The 16612-nt window shown below is 43.0% G+C and overlaps 2 protein-coding genes across 2 annotated transcripts; both read right to left on the reverse strand.

The window, feature by feature from the left end:
• Positions 1-6118: 6118 nt before the first annotated feature.
• On the reverse strand, positions 6119-8705 carry cxxc5b (CXXC finger protein 5b). The gene is made up of 2 exons (XM_084041207.1): positions 8566-8705; positions 6119-7711 (listed from the first exon to the last, which is right to left on the reverse strand). Exon 2 carries the CDS (start codon positions 7531-7533, stop codon positions 6643-6645), a length of 891 nt encoding a protein of 296 aa, XP_083897333.1. The 5' UTR covers positions 7534-7711; positions 8566-8705; the 3' UTR covers positions 6119-6642.
• A 1974-nt stretch (positions 8706-10679) lies between these two features.
• Positions 10680-15538, reverse strand: LOC311033702 (CDGSH iron-sulfur domain-containing protein 1). The gene is made up of 3 exons (XM_084041314.1): positions 15372-15538; positions 12922-13124; positions 10680-11694 (listed from the first exon to the last, which is right to left on the reverse strand). Exons 1-3 carry the CDS (start codon positions 15466-15468, stop codon positions 11605-11607), a joined length of 390 nt encoding a protein of 129 aa, XP_083897440.1. The 5' UTR covers positions 15469-15538; the 3' UTR covers positions 10680-11604.
• Between the last annotated feature and the right edge of the window lie 1074 nt (positions 15539-16612).

Here is a 16612-nt window from a genome sequence, read left to right on the forward strand (position 1 = left end):
CCATAAGAGGCAACATGTTATTGGGGAAACCCAGCCTAGATCTAAGTCATAATGGCCATTTTTAAACCCATCTAACATAGGCGGAGTGATGTGCTGTTTCCCGTGCATAAGCACTTCTTTGTTCTCTTGCCCATTAGCCCCTTGAACAGCGGCCTTAGAGGGAAATAGATAGGAGGCCCACCACCATGGCCTGCTTTAAATGTATACACGCATGTGATACTGATAGTACATGTGGAGTTGGTGTGGAGTTGTCTAAACGTTGAATACTGCTCATGTACAATTTACAATTTGGGCATTTAGCAGACACTCTTAATCCAGAGCGATTTACAGTAAGCAAGGAAAACACAAGGGAATTACATCAAATGCATTGAAATAGTCATCTAGGATCATAAGTAAACCAAGAACCTATCATCAGTCTAATATTTAAAAAAGAATCTGTAATTTGTACATTGAAACTATACACACTATAGGATGCCATGTCTACAAATGACCTGGCATCTATCTAAATAACATGCATAATATCTAAATTACATTTTAGCCTTTGCATAAGCCTGCAAGGTCATCAAGGCTAGGGCAAGTGCTACGGCAAGTGCTACGGGCTAAGGTGGAAGAGGGGAGTCTTCAGATTACGACGGAAAATTGGAAGTGAGTCTGCAGTTCTAACTGCAATGGGGAGTTCATTCCACAGTTTGGGAGCCCGAAGGGAGAAGAGTCTGGGAAGTGTGGAGCGTTGTCCCGGATGTGTTAGGGAAGGTTCTTACAGCTTCCCTGTGTTAGCTGATCTGAGTCAATGTACCACTATGAGTTATGTATTCCTTAAACACATGAACACTAACATCCCGATTCTTGACATGTCATGATAGGTGAACATTCGGCGAAAATAGATCTAAAAGCTTGTGACGTGTTGTGAGCTTGTAGGTTGGCAATTTTCGCTACTTGATGTACAACAAAATATATAGGGTTTAAGTGGTTAAATACAAGCACCTTATGTGTCCACGATAATTTTTCCTAAAATCTAGGTTATCTTATGAATAAAAACTGTATGAATAGAAATGCTCTGAGGTGGCACTGGCAAGTGCCACAGTGTTCAATCAAACTTGATAAAAGGTTATGACTGAGGGCCTTCTGAGTGATACTCTATACACACTATTTAGTCCGGTGTTTATTTTGGCTGACGGATTAAATGAGGCTTTGCCATTTGTTCTGTGTTGCCTCCATATGAATAATACAGCTAAGGTTGGTGGACTTATTGTAAATAGCCGACACAAGATCTTTAGTGATTGTTGTTTTAAGCTTGACAAATCGAGTCAGAGTCCCCTTCATGCAAAACAGATTGGATTTAGCAAATAGAGCATATAAGTATTGCAAACATGTCAGGAAAACATAGATCTAGATCAACTGTCCAGAATTAATCTAAAGTAATTTACAATGAGTATAGGGCTGCAGTGTCTGTCGGGTAATCTAACCTATGACCTTTCAGCTATGGGACAGTCTCTCTAACCACTGTTCACTGTGTGGTTAACAATGGTCATTCTGACAATAGTTACCGTGTTATGATAAAATATGACAAAATTCTCCATTCTTGCACAAGCAATCCTTTCAATTCATGGCTGTCTAGGCTATAACATTATTATGTGAAATTACTGACCAATGCATCATAAAATAATAAAACACCAGTCAGTGAGGAGCTGACATGGGCTAATAAATTAATTCTGATCCTGAGGTCCCAGAGTACAGCTGTATTTTATTGTAGACACCTAATTAGAACTAACCTACACCTGGGACATCAGGTGAATGTAATTCACTACAATGAAGTTTGTACAAAAGACAACCACCAACATTTTGATATGCTCCATGCAAACATACCACCCTTAGTATACAGAGAAACTAATAAAGAGTAAAATCCTCTGTGTTAATTTATTCAATTGTTACATTTGTAACTCACAGAGTGTACAAATGTAACCAAATTTGGCTACATTTATACACAGTGTTAAATTAACACTGGGGATTTGTACAACCACAAGGTTTCAAGCAAAGAAACCGCATTTCTGTATTTAACTCTACACTTGTTTGTGGGTATTTGAATGTTCCATATGACCAGATGAGATGTTAAAATAATAGATATACTGTATTTATGTCCTGTATATAAGATCACAGATACAAATTAAAAAATCTAATATTTGCCCCTGAAAGCCCTGCCACTGAGTGTAAACTAGTTGAGTAAAGATCAATTTTATAGCACTGTGATTCAGTATTCAAGAAGATGGTGTTATTCTGACTGTTTCATATCAGTTTCTGTGACAGATTATGGAGCAGAATAGTTCAGGAAAGCATTACAATAATGGCATATCGTTGCCAATTAAGGTTATCCATTGTATTTGTCTCCGTCTGTCTGTGATAGAAAAATAAATATGTTTTTTGGCGTCATGTTAATGGCGTGGTTGGTGGTGGTGTTGGGGGGTGGGGGGTAGTGGTAGCACATCAGTGAATGCTGACTAAATGCACACTGACAGTAATTGACTACACTGTGCTTGAGAGGGTGCAAATAAACAGAGCAGTGATGAATAATGATTGTAGTCCAAGAGATTGTATCACTGTTCTTGCCATAACTCAACAGATTAAATAAACATAACTTGGCAAACAAACAGAACTTTGTATATGTTACCCTGGAAATGCCAATCAAAATGTTATTGTACAGGCAGAGTTAGCTACCATTCAGAGTATTTACAGGAGGCATGGCAGAAAATGATTTTCGCCTGCTTTGCTCAGTTTTGTAGGCATATCATTTTCATATATTTGTTCGGCCTGACTCATCTCAGTGAAGTACTTTGGGGGTAGATTCATGCAGATAATACATATACATATATATATATATATATATATATATATATATATATTATATATATTTATTATATATATCTTCTTCAGACCTTTAGCAGTTGTAGTAGGTAACCAAGGTCAAGGATCTGTTTTCCTCTGAGTCATGAAACTGTGTCCAGTGGGCTGATGGGAGTCAAGAATATGGGGTACATTGACATTCTGTATTTAAAGGTAGGGTAAGTGATTTGCGTTGGTTAAAATAAGTGTTAAATAGCTCTATATTCTGATAGTACTCATTGCTATAGAGTGTTTGTTCAGTGAAAGGAGTCTCCTTGTCTCTCCAGCTCTTTATTAAACAGAAAATGCATTTTCGTTTCAGTTTCAGTTTCATTTCCAATTTTATCCAGCCAGGACAGAGAACTCAATCAGGATATAGATTAAACAAGTGAAATTGGAAGTGATGACACTAAGAAATGAGCAGACACAATTGGAACTGGAACACTATACAAATTAAGCTTAAAAATGGGTACTTTCTCCTGATTGGCTGAGATTTTGACACCTACCGAAAAATGTATTTTCTGTTTATTAAAGAGCTGGAGAGACAGGGAGACATCTGTTACTGAAAAAACACTCTATAGCAATGATTACTATCAGAATATAGTATTTTAACCTTTTAACAAAATACTTTTTGTTTTGACCAAAAAATATCACTTACCCTACCTTTAACTTATTTTCTAGGTAGAAAATCCCTAATGATGTTTAACATAGTGATAGGTTATACAAAACAGTCACCGCCACAGAGACGTCAATTCTAATACCATGGGGACATACACAAGAAAATCCTCAGTGTTCATTTATCCACATTTGTAACTCTGAGGCTGAGCTGAGCATGTACAAATGTGACCAAATCTGTGTGTATACTCGCAGAGATTAATTATCCCGGAGGAGTTACTGTGCATACTGTATCACACCATCCCAAAAAAATCATAATGCGACATTGTGTCTCCAAGTGGGTGCGACAGCCAAAATTGGGTGGTCTGACTCTGCCTGGCCCGTGGCTATAAGGGCCTGCCCAGCAGTGTAGAACGCTGTCTTGATTTTGAGGCTGGTTTCACTGCAGCGTTTCAACAGTCCTACGCAGGCTGAGACTATGTGTCTGGGGCTGCTGCTGCTAACATATGTACCTCTACAGGGGTCTGTGACAACACACACACACCTCCTGAATCTGGACAATGCATCCATCATTAACCCCATACCCTCCCCTTCCTCCCTCCCTCCCTCTCTGTCTTGCTACGTTTCGGTGTCTCTCCATCACATCACTCGTCGTTATCTTCCATACTCCATCTCTCTCTCACTCTCTCCCCCTCTTTGTTTGGCTCTCTCGCTTGTCTTCATCCCCCGCTGTCCATCCCTGTGTCTTTCTCATCACAGCATATCTTTTTTCTCTCCCTCCGTACCGTTCCTATTCTCTTTCCCCTCTTTCCATGTTGGTGCTCAATGGCCTGCTTTTCACCCCCCCCCCCCCCCCGTCCCTCTACCCCCCCAACCATGGTTTCACTTGCTTTCTCTCCTCCCTGTGCCTCTTCCACGCTTCCACCCCCTCCCCTCCTGTTTTCACCCCCCCCCGGCACCTCTCCCCTCCCCTCTGCTGTGTACCTTCCTCTTTCCCTCTCCGTCCTTCACCACGTCGCCCCCCCCCCCCCCCCCCCCTCCTCTCCCTCTCTCGCTGGATCCGCTTTCGGCCCTCCCTCCCACCCCTCTTCCACCCCCCTCTGTTCCCTCTGCCCCCCCACACACACTCAATTCCTCTCCTCCTCCCTCCACTCTCTGTCCTCCACTGCCCCCCCTATCCTCTCTTCTCCCCTCACTCTCTCTCTCTCTCTCTCCTGCCATCTTGCAGGCCAGTGGAGCCAGACTGCAGGCGTTCAGGGAGTCACTGAACCTGCTGGGCAGCGGGTGACACAGATTTCCGGTGTGTGCGTGTGTGTACATGTGTGTACGTGTGTGTGTGTGTGTGTGTGTGTGTGTGTGTGTGTGTGTGTGTGTGTGTGTGTGTGTGTGCGTGCGTGCGTCTGTGTGTGTGTGTGTGTGTGTATGTGTGTGTGTGTGTGTGTGAGAGTGTGGGTGTGTGCGTGCGTGACGGGAAAGGGAGGGGAGGGGAGAGGGGAGGGTGGTGGGGGGATTAAGCTCCAAATCACTAGAAAGGCACCGAAGGGGGAAAGGGGAAAAAAAAGCCACAGATCCAAGAATTTCAAATTCCCCTTTGTCTCAGAGAGGAAGAAATACTAAACTGTGGACTTTTACAAAAAGGACCTCGTGTCTCATTCAGCAGGAACATTGTAAAAGCATGATGTTAGAGCTCACTGTCTTTCTCCATGAGTTGGCAGGGTCCTATGCTGGCTGGCGTGCTGTGCTTTCTCTCTCCCCCTCTCTCTCTCTCTGACAAACACACACACAAACACGCAATCCCCCACCCCCACAGATGCACGCACACACACACACACACACACACACACACTCACTCAGGCACGCACACACACAGTCCCTCTGCGATCCCCCCTGACTGAAGGCGCACAGGAAGTGCAGCCGTGGCCCAATTATAGCGTGACACCTCGGGCCGGCCGTTGCCATGGTTACGCCTTCCCTGCGGTCCCCTGGAGTGTGGCGCCGAGGAAGAAGGTCTTATCACATCAACCATCGTTACGGCAACAAGCAAAAACCCACCCTGCAGCCGCGGCCCGGCTGGCTCTCTACTCGCCCACAGGTTTAGCATGTGTGTTTGTGTGCCTACATATGATATGAATGTGAATAGAGGAAATTGCATCCCTGTGTGAACAGAGGAGGGTTTATTAGTAAATTGTTTGTGTGCAAGTCAGGTTAGTTATTTGTGTGTGTCTATGTGTGTGTGTGTGTGTGTGTGTGTGTGTGTGTGTGTGTGTGTGTGTGTGTGTGTGTGTGTGTGTGTGTGTGTGTGTGTGTGTGTGTGTGTGTGTGTGTGTGTGTGTGTTGTATGTGTGTGCAGCATGAACTGGACTTGCCAAAGCTGGCGTGTAGGTGTGTTTGTGTCTATGTGTCTGTGGGGTTGTGATAAGGCACATGGCCACGCCATTAGGTGACTCATAATCCAGACAGGCTCACAAGCACATGTGTTTACATCTGCACATACACAACATTTTCAAAAGGCACACACATGCACACCCTCAAACAACATACACACCCAATAATACAATATAAATCGCCCCCATACACACAGACAATATAAAAGCATCTTACAGACAGATACATTGTTAATTTCTTCTTTTATTTCAAAAGGGCAAACAGAGCTATACAGTACGAGTTGCACATGAAATAATTTAGCTTATGCTTAACTCATTCATCTCTTAGTGATGCAGTGACGTCAGAACAACAGAATCAAAACTCCCCATTGAAAAACAATTGTTTGGCTCTTCTTTTTTTTTTACTTTTCTTTTTTTAAGTTGAAACACAATACATCCAAACTGGAAAGGGATGTTAAAAAAAGACATTATGTTTTTCCAGATTATTTACAGTATATTTACATTTTGTCATCGCCTAAGTGTTGACACACATTGGTTTTTCTCTTTCTCTCCTGTCTGAGCCACTGATTGTCAAATGAAAGGATGGGAGCGAGTGTGAATATTCTCAGAGCTGCAGCTCCTCAATTTTGACGTCAGATCAGATGATCTTTGTGCCATGTTCCGAGCATTTTAAAACACGGCCTCCTGTACGTTCAAAACTACAGGTCCTTAGCAAATCAATCCAATTGGGAACCCCTCTGAAAAAGTGTTGCTGTCACATATGTCACTATCCATCTAGGGCTCCACTGCTCCTCTCCTGCGCCAGACCCAATGTAAAGTCGGATCCCCTCAGATCATACCCGGGGACCCTGCCCTCGAACCCAGGGCCTCCCGGCTTCCTCTTCAGCTCCTCGCACTTCCTGTATTTACAGATCTGGTGTCCCCTCTTGCGATTGCGGCAGCTGCTGCACTGGTCGCAGTTCCTTTGGCGCCGACACGGCACACACTCGCCACACCTCTTTCTCTTCCTTCTCCCTCCGCCGCCCCCGGCCAGGGACCCAGGGGAGTAGCCCTCGGCCACCAGCCCCTCTATCCCCTCGCCTCCCATGACTGTGTTCCTCCAGCGGCCTCCCCCCATCTGGAAGCCTGCCAGTGGGAACAGGGCAGGGCTGAAGGGGAACCAGGCTCCGAGGAAAGGTTGGAACTCGGTCCCACAACCCAGGGAGTCGTCTTCCTCCTCGTCAGGCCCAGAGCCGCTCCCCTCCGCGTCAGCCCTCTCCCCCTTCACTTCCCCGACCTCCCCTCTGGCCGGCTGGCTGCTCTGAGGCCCGAGTGTGGCCTGTTCTGTGGTCGGGGTAAGAGCCAGCAACCCTGCCCGCATTAACAGCTCCGCGGCGTGGGCCAGGTGGAGCCCACTGGGGGACTCCCACATGTCAGGCCAGGAGGGGGCCCGGCGGGGCTTGTTGTGCCCAGACTGGGTGGAACGCTGCTGGGCTGGGGAGGGCTGGATGAGGCCTGCGACGTCCATGGCTGTGGAGGGGGTGGAGATGTAGTGAGACAGGGTGTATGGGTGAGTGGAGCGCTTCAGGCTTGGTCTCAGTGGCTCGTTGGGGATTTTAGCACTGCTATGGGCCTGGTCTGGGGAGGAAGGCCCAGCGATGTCTACAGCAGTGGACATAGCAGTGAACGTGCACGCGTGCGTATCAGTGTATGTGTGTGTGTGGAGAGGTAAGGGAAATGGGGATTGAAGCCGATGTGGGGTTGACAACCGTCCTGCTGTTACTTCAGCCAAAATGGCAAGCCTTGGCCTGTGTCCCTATTCCCATTCTCCGCAGCAGCTTCAGAGTCCTGGAGAGCTGGAAATGAATGGGGGATGGAGAGAGAGAGGAAGGTTAAGAATAGAAATGTTGGAGGGAGGAAAATAGAAAGAGAGGAAAAGGGGACTGACAAATGTTTCCCTTAAGCTTTACCCATGATAGAATGTTAACAATGTTTCTCTTTGAAATAAATGGTAAATAAAATGTAAATATGTTCAATGTTTAGAATATTCCACAAGTCCCAGGACAGACATTAACAAGCGTACATATCACATTGCATGCTTTGCCCATGATTTCCGCATACAAGTGGCAGTATCCCTTTAAGAATTTCACGGTATATCAATGCAATCAATAACAGAGCGACAACAATATGCAAAGATATGCGCATATGCGCAGGTCAAATGTGGAGCGCGCTTTTCAAATACATTTTGACGACTGCTGTTATTATGTGTGCCAGCCATAACAAAAGCATAGTCGAGGAAAAGGACAGATCAGAGACCATAAAAAAATAGGTTGTCTTTTGTCTGGTATCGACGAGGGCGACGAGGTGCGCAACGATGCGGTTGCTGGGTTAAAAAAAAAAGGACTAGGCAACAGTCCTTGTTCGCGTTTGTTGAAAAACTGTTAAAGCGATTAATAGAGTTTACGTATACTATAGTGAAACGACGGCCGATCGCTCGCTTCCTAACGCAACGGATCGATTAATCGTTCCACATAATTAGCCGTTACCTAAGAAGAACGCGGTGCGACCAACGCGATGGTGGCGAGAGCTGACCACAGTCCGAGTGGTCGTTGCGACACGTCTCTCTCTCTCTCTCCGCGCGGGGAAAGAAAGCGACCGCTAGACAAACACCGAATCCACACGCGATCGCCTCAAAAACGCGTTTTCTTACCTTTAAATGTGTCCCAACTCTCCCATCAGCAGAAGTCTCGGAACTATTCGTGTGGATCTAGACGCATATGGACGGCGGACCTCCTGTTTCTTCCACCTCTCTCCGTCCCCGCTTTTCCCCGCGGAGGAGGGTATGCAAACACACACAGCGGAATTTGGGGGCGTCGCTCAAAATACGAAGTGGACTCTCTCTTTGCTACTGAAATAACATGCAACCCCCCCGACCCCATGTCCTCACTGACAGCCTTCCTGTGCTGTACTGACACATTAGCATTTCATCTTGATATACACAGTCAGATCAATTCATTTAATTAATTGATTAAACTCAGAGCAGAGGGATGCAACCAAATGGACCCGCAAGGATCAATGTCATGTGCAATCTCAGAGTTGCACATGGATAAGTACAAAACAAAAAAATAAATGAAAGAAAACATCAATAAAAAAAATAATAATAATTAAGTATAATTAATAGTCTATAAAAGTGCTATAAACAAGTATGATGTTAACCATTAAATAGCCTAGTAAAGTAAGTAAATAGTAATGGACAAAACTGAATACATATATTTATATTATATGTTGAACAAAATATATTGGCCGTTTAACTGCATAGATAGATAATGTTGAATAATAATATCGAATAGTAGACTATACTTCAAAATGTAGGCTATATCCTACTTTATGTAGTGAACCAGGTGTGTATTGTATTGTGTAGCGTGTAGCTTATGTGTGATAAATACATCTATTATTTTTATTTATACATATAGCATTTCATTAAAAATAAAATCTTCACCGTTTCAAAATTCGTAACTTTTTTTAATGGGCCAATAAGAACACACCGTCTTAAATTTAACGCATGGGCTACTACTCTAGTAAGTAGCCCAACTACACATCAAACGTCACATTTTCTTGATTTTCTCACACCGTCCAAATACGAATCCCACAAACAGTAGCATAATTAGGCTCCATATGATATTTCAAATGCATATCAAAGAAATACTGCCCATCTCTGGCAGGCAGACAGTATTGTCAGAGAGTGCTTATAGTCGGTCGGTTGGTCTAGAGTCCAGAGTGGTTCTTAACCTTTTCAGGCCGTGACCGCCCAAAATAATCATATTTTAACTGCGGACCCCCCACCCTGAAAAGAACTTGGAATGTAAGATTGTGTTTGACTCTGTTCCACAGATAAATATTGTGGAAAATAGCAGAACTACAAGCTCACAACACCTCAACGTGAGGCATTGTGAGCTTGTAGGTCTATTTTTTTTCCTTTCTTATATTATTCGACAATTTTGCCAATGTTTGACCAGTTTTACAGTATAGTTTGTTGATGACTTTTGATGCAGAAAGTATTTTTCTTTGCTTAAAAAAAAGGTATTATAAAGATTACTTAAATTGTCACTTCACTGTCATCTGGGGACCCCCTCAAAATAATGTGGGGTCCCACCTGGGGGTCCCGAGCCACAATTTGAGAACCCCTGGTCTAGACAAGGCCAGTGGAGGGCTGTGGTCCGTCTCCCCTCCCTTCTAGAAATGCACCATCCTGTCTGGTGGGTTGACTCCTCAGAGCTGGATAATAGAGTCCAGTCCACCTCTTGTGAGTGTCCTCAGTCTTTGGCTGCGTGCCAGATGCATCGTGCGTGTGTGTGTGTCACTATGGGAGCGGGGCTCACCATAATCGCATACACTGTCTGGTCTGGACTATTTATGAAGACACAGCGTCTTCTAGCGGTCACCACAAATACTGCCACATCTTAAAATGGCCACTGGTGGTGGACACTGCAGCATAACGGCCTACTCACCACCTCCTCCAGAGCAGGCAGTCCAAAAGGCCTCACAATGAACAGCCTGGAACCCTCTGCAGGGGTCAAACAGGGCTAAACCTGCTGGGTTTACTCATTTCCCTTGACCACGTGGGTAATCCCAACACATTTTCCACCGTTCTTTTTGCATTTGTTGCCCGAGTTACAACTTAATGTTGCAAAAGAAATCCAGTTGAATCACATTTAAATATAAGTATCCATTTAGATTTTACCTATTGGTCCTCAAGTCCGTATTTTGGCCCGACTTTATGTAAGTCTTAGTGGAAACACTAAAAAGAGGCGATAGCAAAAGTAATGAGATCTCATGAGAACTTTAATTCACAATACACAGAACAATGAATCATTGTCATCAAGTCAACAAAGTATATGCAATAGAAAAGTAACTCTGATGGAAAAGCAAAACATCAGCAGCAGACATTTAGCTTGAACACTTTACAGATTAAATATAACAGTATTCTATTCACAAAAAGCAGACAGAACCAGTGCCAAGAGGACAGTGTCTCCCAGTGACTGCTTTTAAACCGAAAATGTGCGCAATATCCAGCTTTCATTAAGACCGCAACCTTTTCATCCGTTTTGCTTAGCAGCTTTTGCACTTTAAGTACAATAATAAATTCATAAGGGATTTCTGAGAGGCTATTATAGTGTACAGTATGTCATAATGTCTGAAACAGTGTGATGCTTCAAATTGTAATCATAGATCGTAGAACTGAACTCATTGAGATAAATACCTGCCTGCCTCATTATTTCTCAACCACCTGCTCTGTACAGGAGGTGGGAACACATATGTCAGACATGAATGTATGATGCATGTACAGGGCACATTTTCACCTGACAGCATAATCAGACAAAACTTTATACCAAGTAGGTCAGAATGCCACTGTTCAATCAAATACTTATCCGACTCTGTTGAGAAACCTTCCTCAACTTTCCACGCCTTGAACCTTAATTTTTGAAGATAAAGTTAAATAAAAGTGTGGAATGTATGGGGAAATTTATATTTTTCAGCATTTTCCAAGTTCAGACTTCAGACTCTCCCACATTCTGAATGAATTAGAAATGCAGCATTGTATACAAATGGGTTCTGGGATGAAGAACTATTAAGTGATTATATCATTATCGCATTGTGACCAGTTACACTTAGTGATTGGGTCTGAAGCAAAGAAAGAGGGGATGGGAGGAAGCAAGGGAGGATAGAGCCCTCTGGTTAGTTGGTTGGTTTAGGCATCCTTCCTCTTAATGATGAGTGGTCCAACGTTGTCGCCCGTTTCATCGTTGTGCTTGGCATGGGCGCCGTCACAGTATGGGAACTGCAAGGAAAAAAGTTACTTCTCAGTAACTTGTTCTCATTAACTAACGTTTGGTCATGACACCGAAATCAACATGGTGTTCAACATGCCTTTAAGGATACATTGTGTCATAGTTGTACAAAATATGGAAAAATACATATAATTAAATCTAGAGCATTTAAATTACATTATACATAGTCACTTGTGTATACAAAACACTGAGCAATGTGTATTAGATTTTCATCTCAATTCTTTTTCTGATACATTTTCCTCACCAACTGCCCAACATCCATTCATGGATGTGACTTGTAACCTGGGGGTGCATTACAACAGTGATTGGTTGAATTGGCCTTGGTTAAACACTTTTCCCCTCAGAGAACCCTCTACAGCAAAGTGGAATTTATTATAGGAAAATTAAAGGTTTTATATCAAGTTTTGCACTGTACGCCTTTGAAAGCATACGCTATATGAGGTTATTAGAACAATAAAATTCAACTGTATTTTGTCTCCAAAAATGTCTGCTACCTGGAACTTGGTGCCAGACAGTAATATGAAGCCCCTTTCCCACAGGGAATCCATAACATTGCTGGATAAAAACAATTGCCAGCATTAGTGTATAGTCATTCATTCACACATCTCCTCAATGGAGAAATTCTAGGTGTCTCCGTTCCCAAGCTTGACGGAATGTTACCGGTATAGTACGCGCATGAGGCATCTGTAGCACGTGAGACGATGAAATATGCATTTGCAAAAAAAGAGAAATACTCCACTGCACTCAAGTACACTATTTTTAAGGTACTGCCAACTTAACCCTCCGTTCCATTCACAGCCTCACGACACACACACACATCGAACGCAAACTATTCGTTAAAGGAGGGAAATGCTGCATTGTAGTTGCTCCATGCAGGTAAAAAACTATAAATGATCTTTGTTACGCCAACTTTGTTCTTATGAAACGGTTTTGTTCATAGAAAACAATTATCCTTATGCTATGGAAATCAGATGCTTTCATTCCCACTCCAGCTGCAGGAGAAATGTTATAATCAATTAAGTTAACAGAGTTGGGAGATTTCTGGAGCGCAATTTGAGACCAGTGCCTTTCCGACAGGACACCAAAATGTTACCAGTCGATTACTGGCTTTAAATGTGTGCTACCACTGCCTGAACTGATGAGGGGAGGCATTTAGACAAATAAGATGGACACGGACACCTATGGATTCAAGGTTGAACACTTTGCTCAGGTCTGACCTTCTTTGATTTCCAACAGCGGCAGTAGACAGCTTTGGTGCCGATGTCCTCCATATCAAAGCTATGGACCACTTTGGGGCTGTCTTTGTTGATGCATGTGTTAACCTGGCCCTTCTTACAGCTGCTTCCGCTCAGGTACCGACTGACCAGGAAACCGCCCACAGCTGCCACCACCGCCACTGGGACTGCTACTATTAACTGATCTGTAGAGACATGTTGGAATATATCAAACAGTAGTTTTGATGTTACAGTACCCATACTACCCCAGAGCACTATAACCGAGCATGGTTTAGGAGTTTCAAATTCTGCCTCTCAACCTGTCCCAAATTTGCATTCAGTGACATTGTACCAGTGACATTTGACCAGAATGCCATCTAGGTGGTAGTAGATCCTAGGTAGAGTCATGCTATCAGTGTGCTTGAGCACAGGGCGTTGCTCAGGTATTTAGGTTTGTTTGTTTGATTGATTGATTAAGGGGTAAGTGTCTTGCTCAGGGACACTTCTGACATGCATTAATGGGCAGGCCGGGAGGTAAACCGGTGACCTTCTGATTACCAGACCAGTGAGACCGCCTTTCAACCCACTAAGCTACAGCCGCCCCATAATGACCAACCACCTGGTGCACACTCAACTCATTGTTTGAGTAGCACACACTATGAGTGTTTGTTACATGAATACTATCAAAAGTATTATCATATGTAACCCTTGACCTGTAATATTACTAAGATCCTGAATTAGTCCAAAAGTTTGACGACATAAGTATCTACCCAGTTTGTTCTTTAATCTTGCCTTGTTCAGACATTTCTGACTCTAGTCCAAGCCATTTAATATGAAACCAACATAAGTTCATCTTTACAGCAAAACCCCAATACTACTTGGTCAAGTCACCCATGGCCTGGTATGGTAAAACAGTAATATTAAAAAACGACATTTAAACTATTGGCCTAGATGCTCAAACAGATTAAGATCTATGGAAGGCCTCGTGTTGCTTCAAACCATGAAAGCTCAGACCTACTCTAGCTAATATGTATAAGTAGACTAGTCAATTCCTGCTCGGTTCTTAATCCATGAAAATATGCGTTAACTGAAATACAAGACTCAAAGCCTGCTCCCTTTTCATTAGCAAATTAGTTATGCTTTCATAGTTACATATATGGACTGGCTTGTCAGTTGTTGTGCTGCCAACTGTTTAACTAATTGATAATCTAGAAATTACACCTAGGCATTTTGAAATGGTATTGTTTGTTACATGACAAAACTTAGGTCCTAATAGTACTCACACTGTGACCGAGGTCTCCTTCTTACTTGGATCAAATCCCACCAGAGACCCCATTCCTGCTGTCTACTTCTCATATTTCCTACTGTCAGTCTAAATAAACTCTCCCACTCTGCAGTGCTGTTATGTGAGAATTAGAATTAAATTATTGTCCTTCTGAAGCACTATCGTCAGAATGCCACAGACATCACATGAGGGGAAGTCACGAATATGCACATCCACACGTGATTTACCATACTGTAGCATACACAGCGCACTGTGTGTGAGACACAGGACATATTTTTGGTTTGGCAAGCTTTCCTCTAAAAACGTTGACTATGGGTTATAAATGGATTATTGATAGGCCCTACCCAGTTGGCATCTCTAATCTTGAGTTAAGATATCAAACCACAAGCCGACCAAAGGCTACGTGACTGGTCCGTGGTGGTTTGCCAAGTCAAACGTGAATCACATGACGCCTTGTTGTCAGGGATTATTGCTGTGCAGATGTAATGCAAACACCTTGTTGGGCGGATTAGGCTTTAGACCAGTGGTTCTCAACCTGTGGGTCGGGAACCACAGGGGGGTCCCCAGATGATAGTGAAGTGACACTTAACATTTTGAATACCTAAAAAAAAAAAAAAAAAAAAGGACCATTACTGCATCAAAATTAAACAAACTATACTATAAACATTGGCCAAATTGTCAAATAATAAAATAAAGAGGCAAAAAAATGTGCCTCTTTCTGCTATTTTCACAATATTTATCTGTGGAACAATGTCAAACAAAATGGGGGGTCCCCAGTTCAAATATGATTATTTTGGGGGCTCACGGCCTGAAAAGGTTGAGAACCACTTAAGGTGAGTGGAGCAAGACATTTAAATGTGAGACAGAGTTGTAACACAACCCGTGGCCGCATTTGACAGGAATGGCTGGCCGGTTTGGGTTAGCAGCTGACCAAGTAACAGTACTTAGCTTTAGGGGGAAAGCGTCTCAATTGCTTTTTGGAGCTTAATTGACCAGACTGGTATGGTTTAATGGATCGACCGCCATTTCCCACAAGCAGACGCCTGTCGTCGTACATTATTACTCAGAACATTCATTCATTAGCTTAATATACACACCAATAAGCTGCCTTCAAACAAACTAGGCTAGCTAGCCTTGGCTAATAAGTTATATCGTTTAAAAACGGTACCTTTTGATAGCCGGAACCCCGGGCTTGGTAATGCAGACATCGAGGGCACTGGCAACTCTGGCATCATTGGCATGGCAGATAAATCTGGAGTTGTCATAGTGTTGTGTTTATCCCGGGTCTAACTGTAGTGTGTTGAACAAGGTCAACCCGGTGCTGATCTGAACCAGTGTTGCCATATTGTGTGAGACAAATAAGCAACCAGGTCTAGGAAAACAAGCCCAAAAGAAACCATATGAGCAATTTAAATCTATATTCAACAGCTATTTGAAAATAGCCAATCGACAAGCTCACAATGAGCAACGAGTTGAAAGCTTGTAGATCTGGTATTTTAAAAACAAAAAAGTGAAATATTTTTGAAACATTCTAACACCATAAATTTGGTATGGGAGTCCCTGGCATAACATATTTTCAGATGCGGATACGCAGGACAAATACATATTAATGGGCTTGTCCTTGACATGAAAATGTTTAAGAACCACTGATTTCAACAACATTAGGAAAGAAGCCCAAATAAGCAACTACACTTTAGAAACAAGCCCAGAAATCGGTTGATGCCTGTCAACCAATATTTTCAAGCAACTACACAGAAAAACAAGCCCAAAGTTGCTTATAATAAGCGGGCATGGCAACACTGATCTGAACCCGTCACGACAGCAGCAGCCAATAAGAACAGGGGAGGAACAGGGACACTATTCCAGCTAAGTTAGTTGAGGTCAATCTGACTAGTACTATTGGACTGGGATCAGTTCACTGACCATTCAATTACATTCAAATTAGCTTTATTGGCATGAGAAAACATACGTTTACATACGTTGCCAAAGCAAATATGATCTGCAAACTTTCCAGTTTGCGTAACCGGTCTGGAACGGATACGGAAATGGTTTGAGTGCACATACCGGATACACTAGGCGAGCTCTAGAACGGATATGAGCACTGAGCAGGCGCTTTCCACAAGTACCGCGGCGAGGGAACAATGTGATTTAATAGTTTTCTTGATATAATTTAATACAGAATAAAATGCATTGTCATAAAAGACAATACAATTATTTTGGAATACTATGCCTCCCTTTAAAAAATTTAAGTGTTGCATTGACCGGCATGCGTTTTTTTAATAGAACCAACAGAGGGCAACCTCACCTTCTTTCTCAATAACGCATTGTCAAGGCATCACAAAAACTACCATGGTTGAGGATTATAAATTGTCTATGAGCCTTCCAGATTCTGGTTTTCTTTCTCATATC

This window comes from Gymnoscopelus microlampas (assembly GCF_963454915.1).
Source record: "Gymnoscopelus microlampas genome assembly, chromosome: 18".
Taxonomy (NCBI): domain Eukaryota; kingdom Metazoa; phylum Chordata; class Actinopteri; order Myctophiformes; family Myctophidae; genus Gymnoscopelus; species Gymnoscopelus microlampas.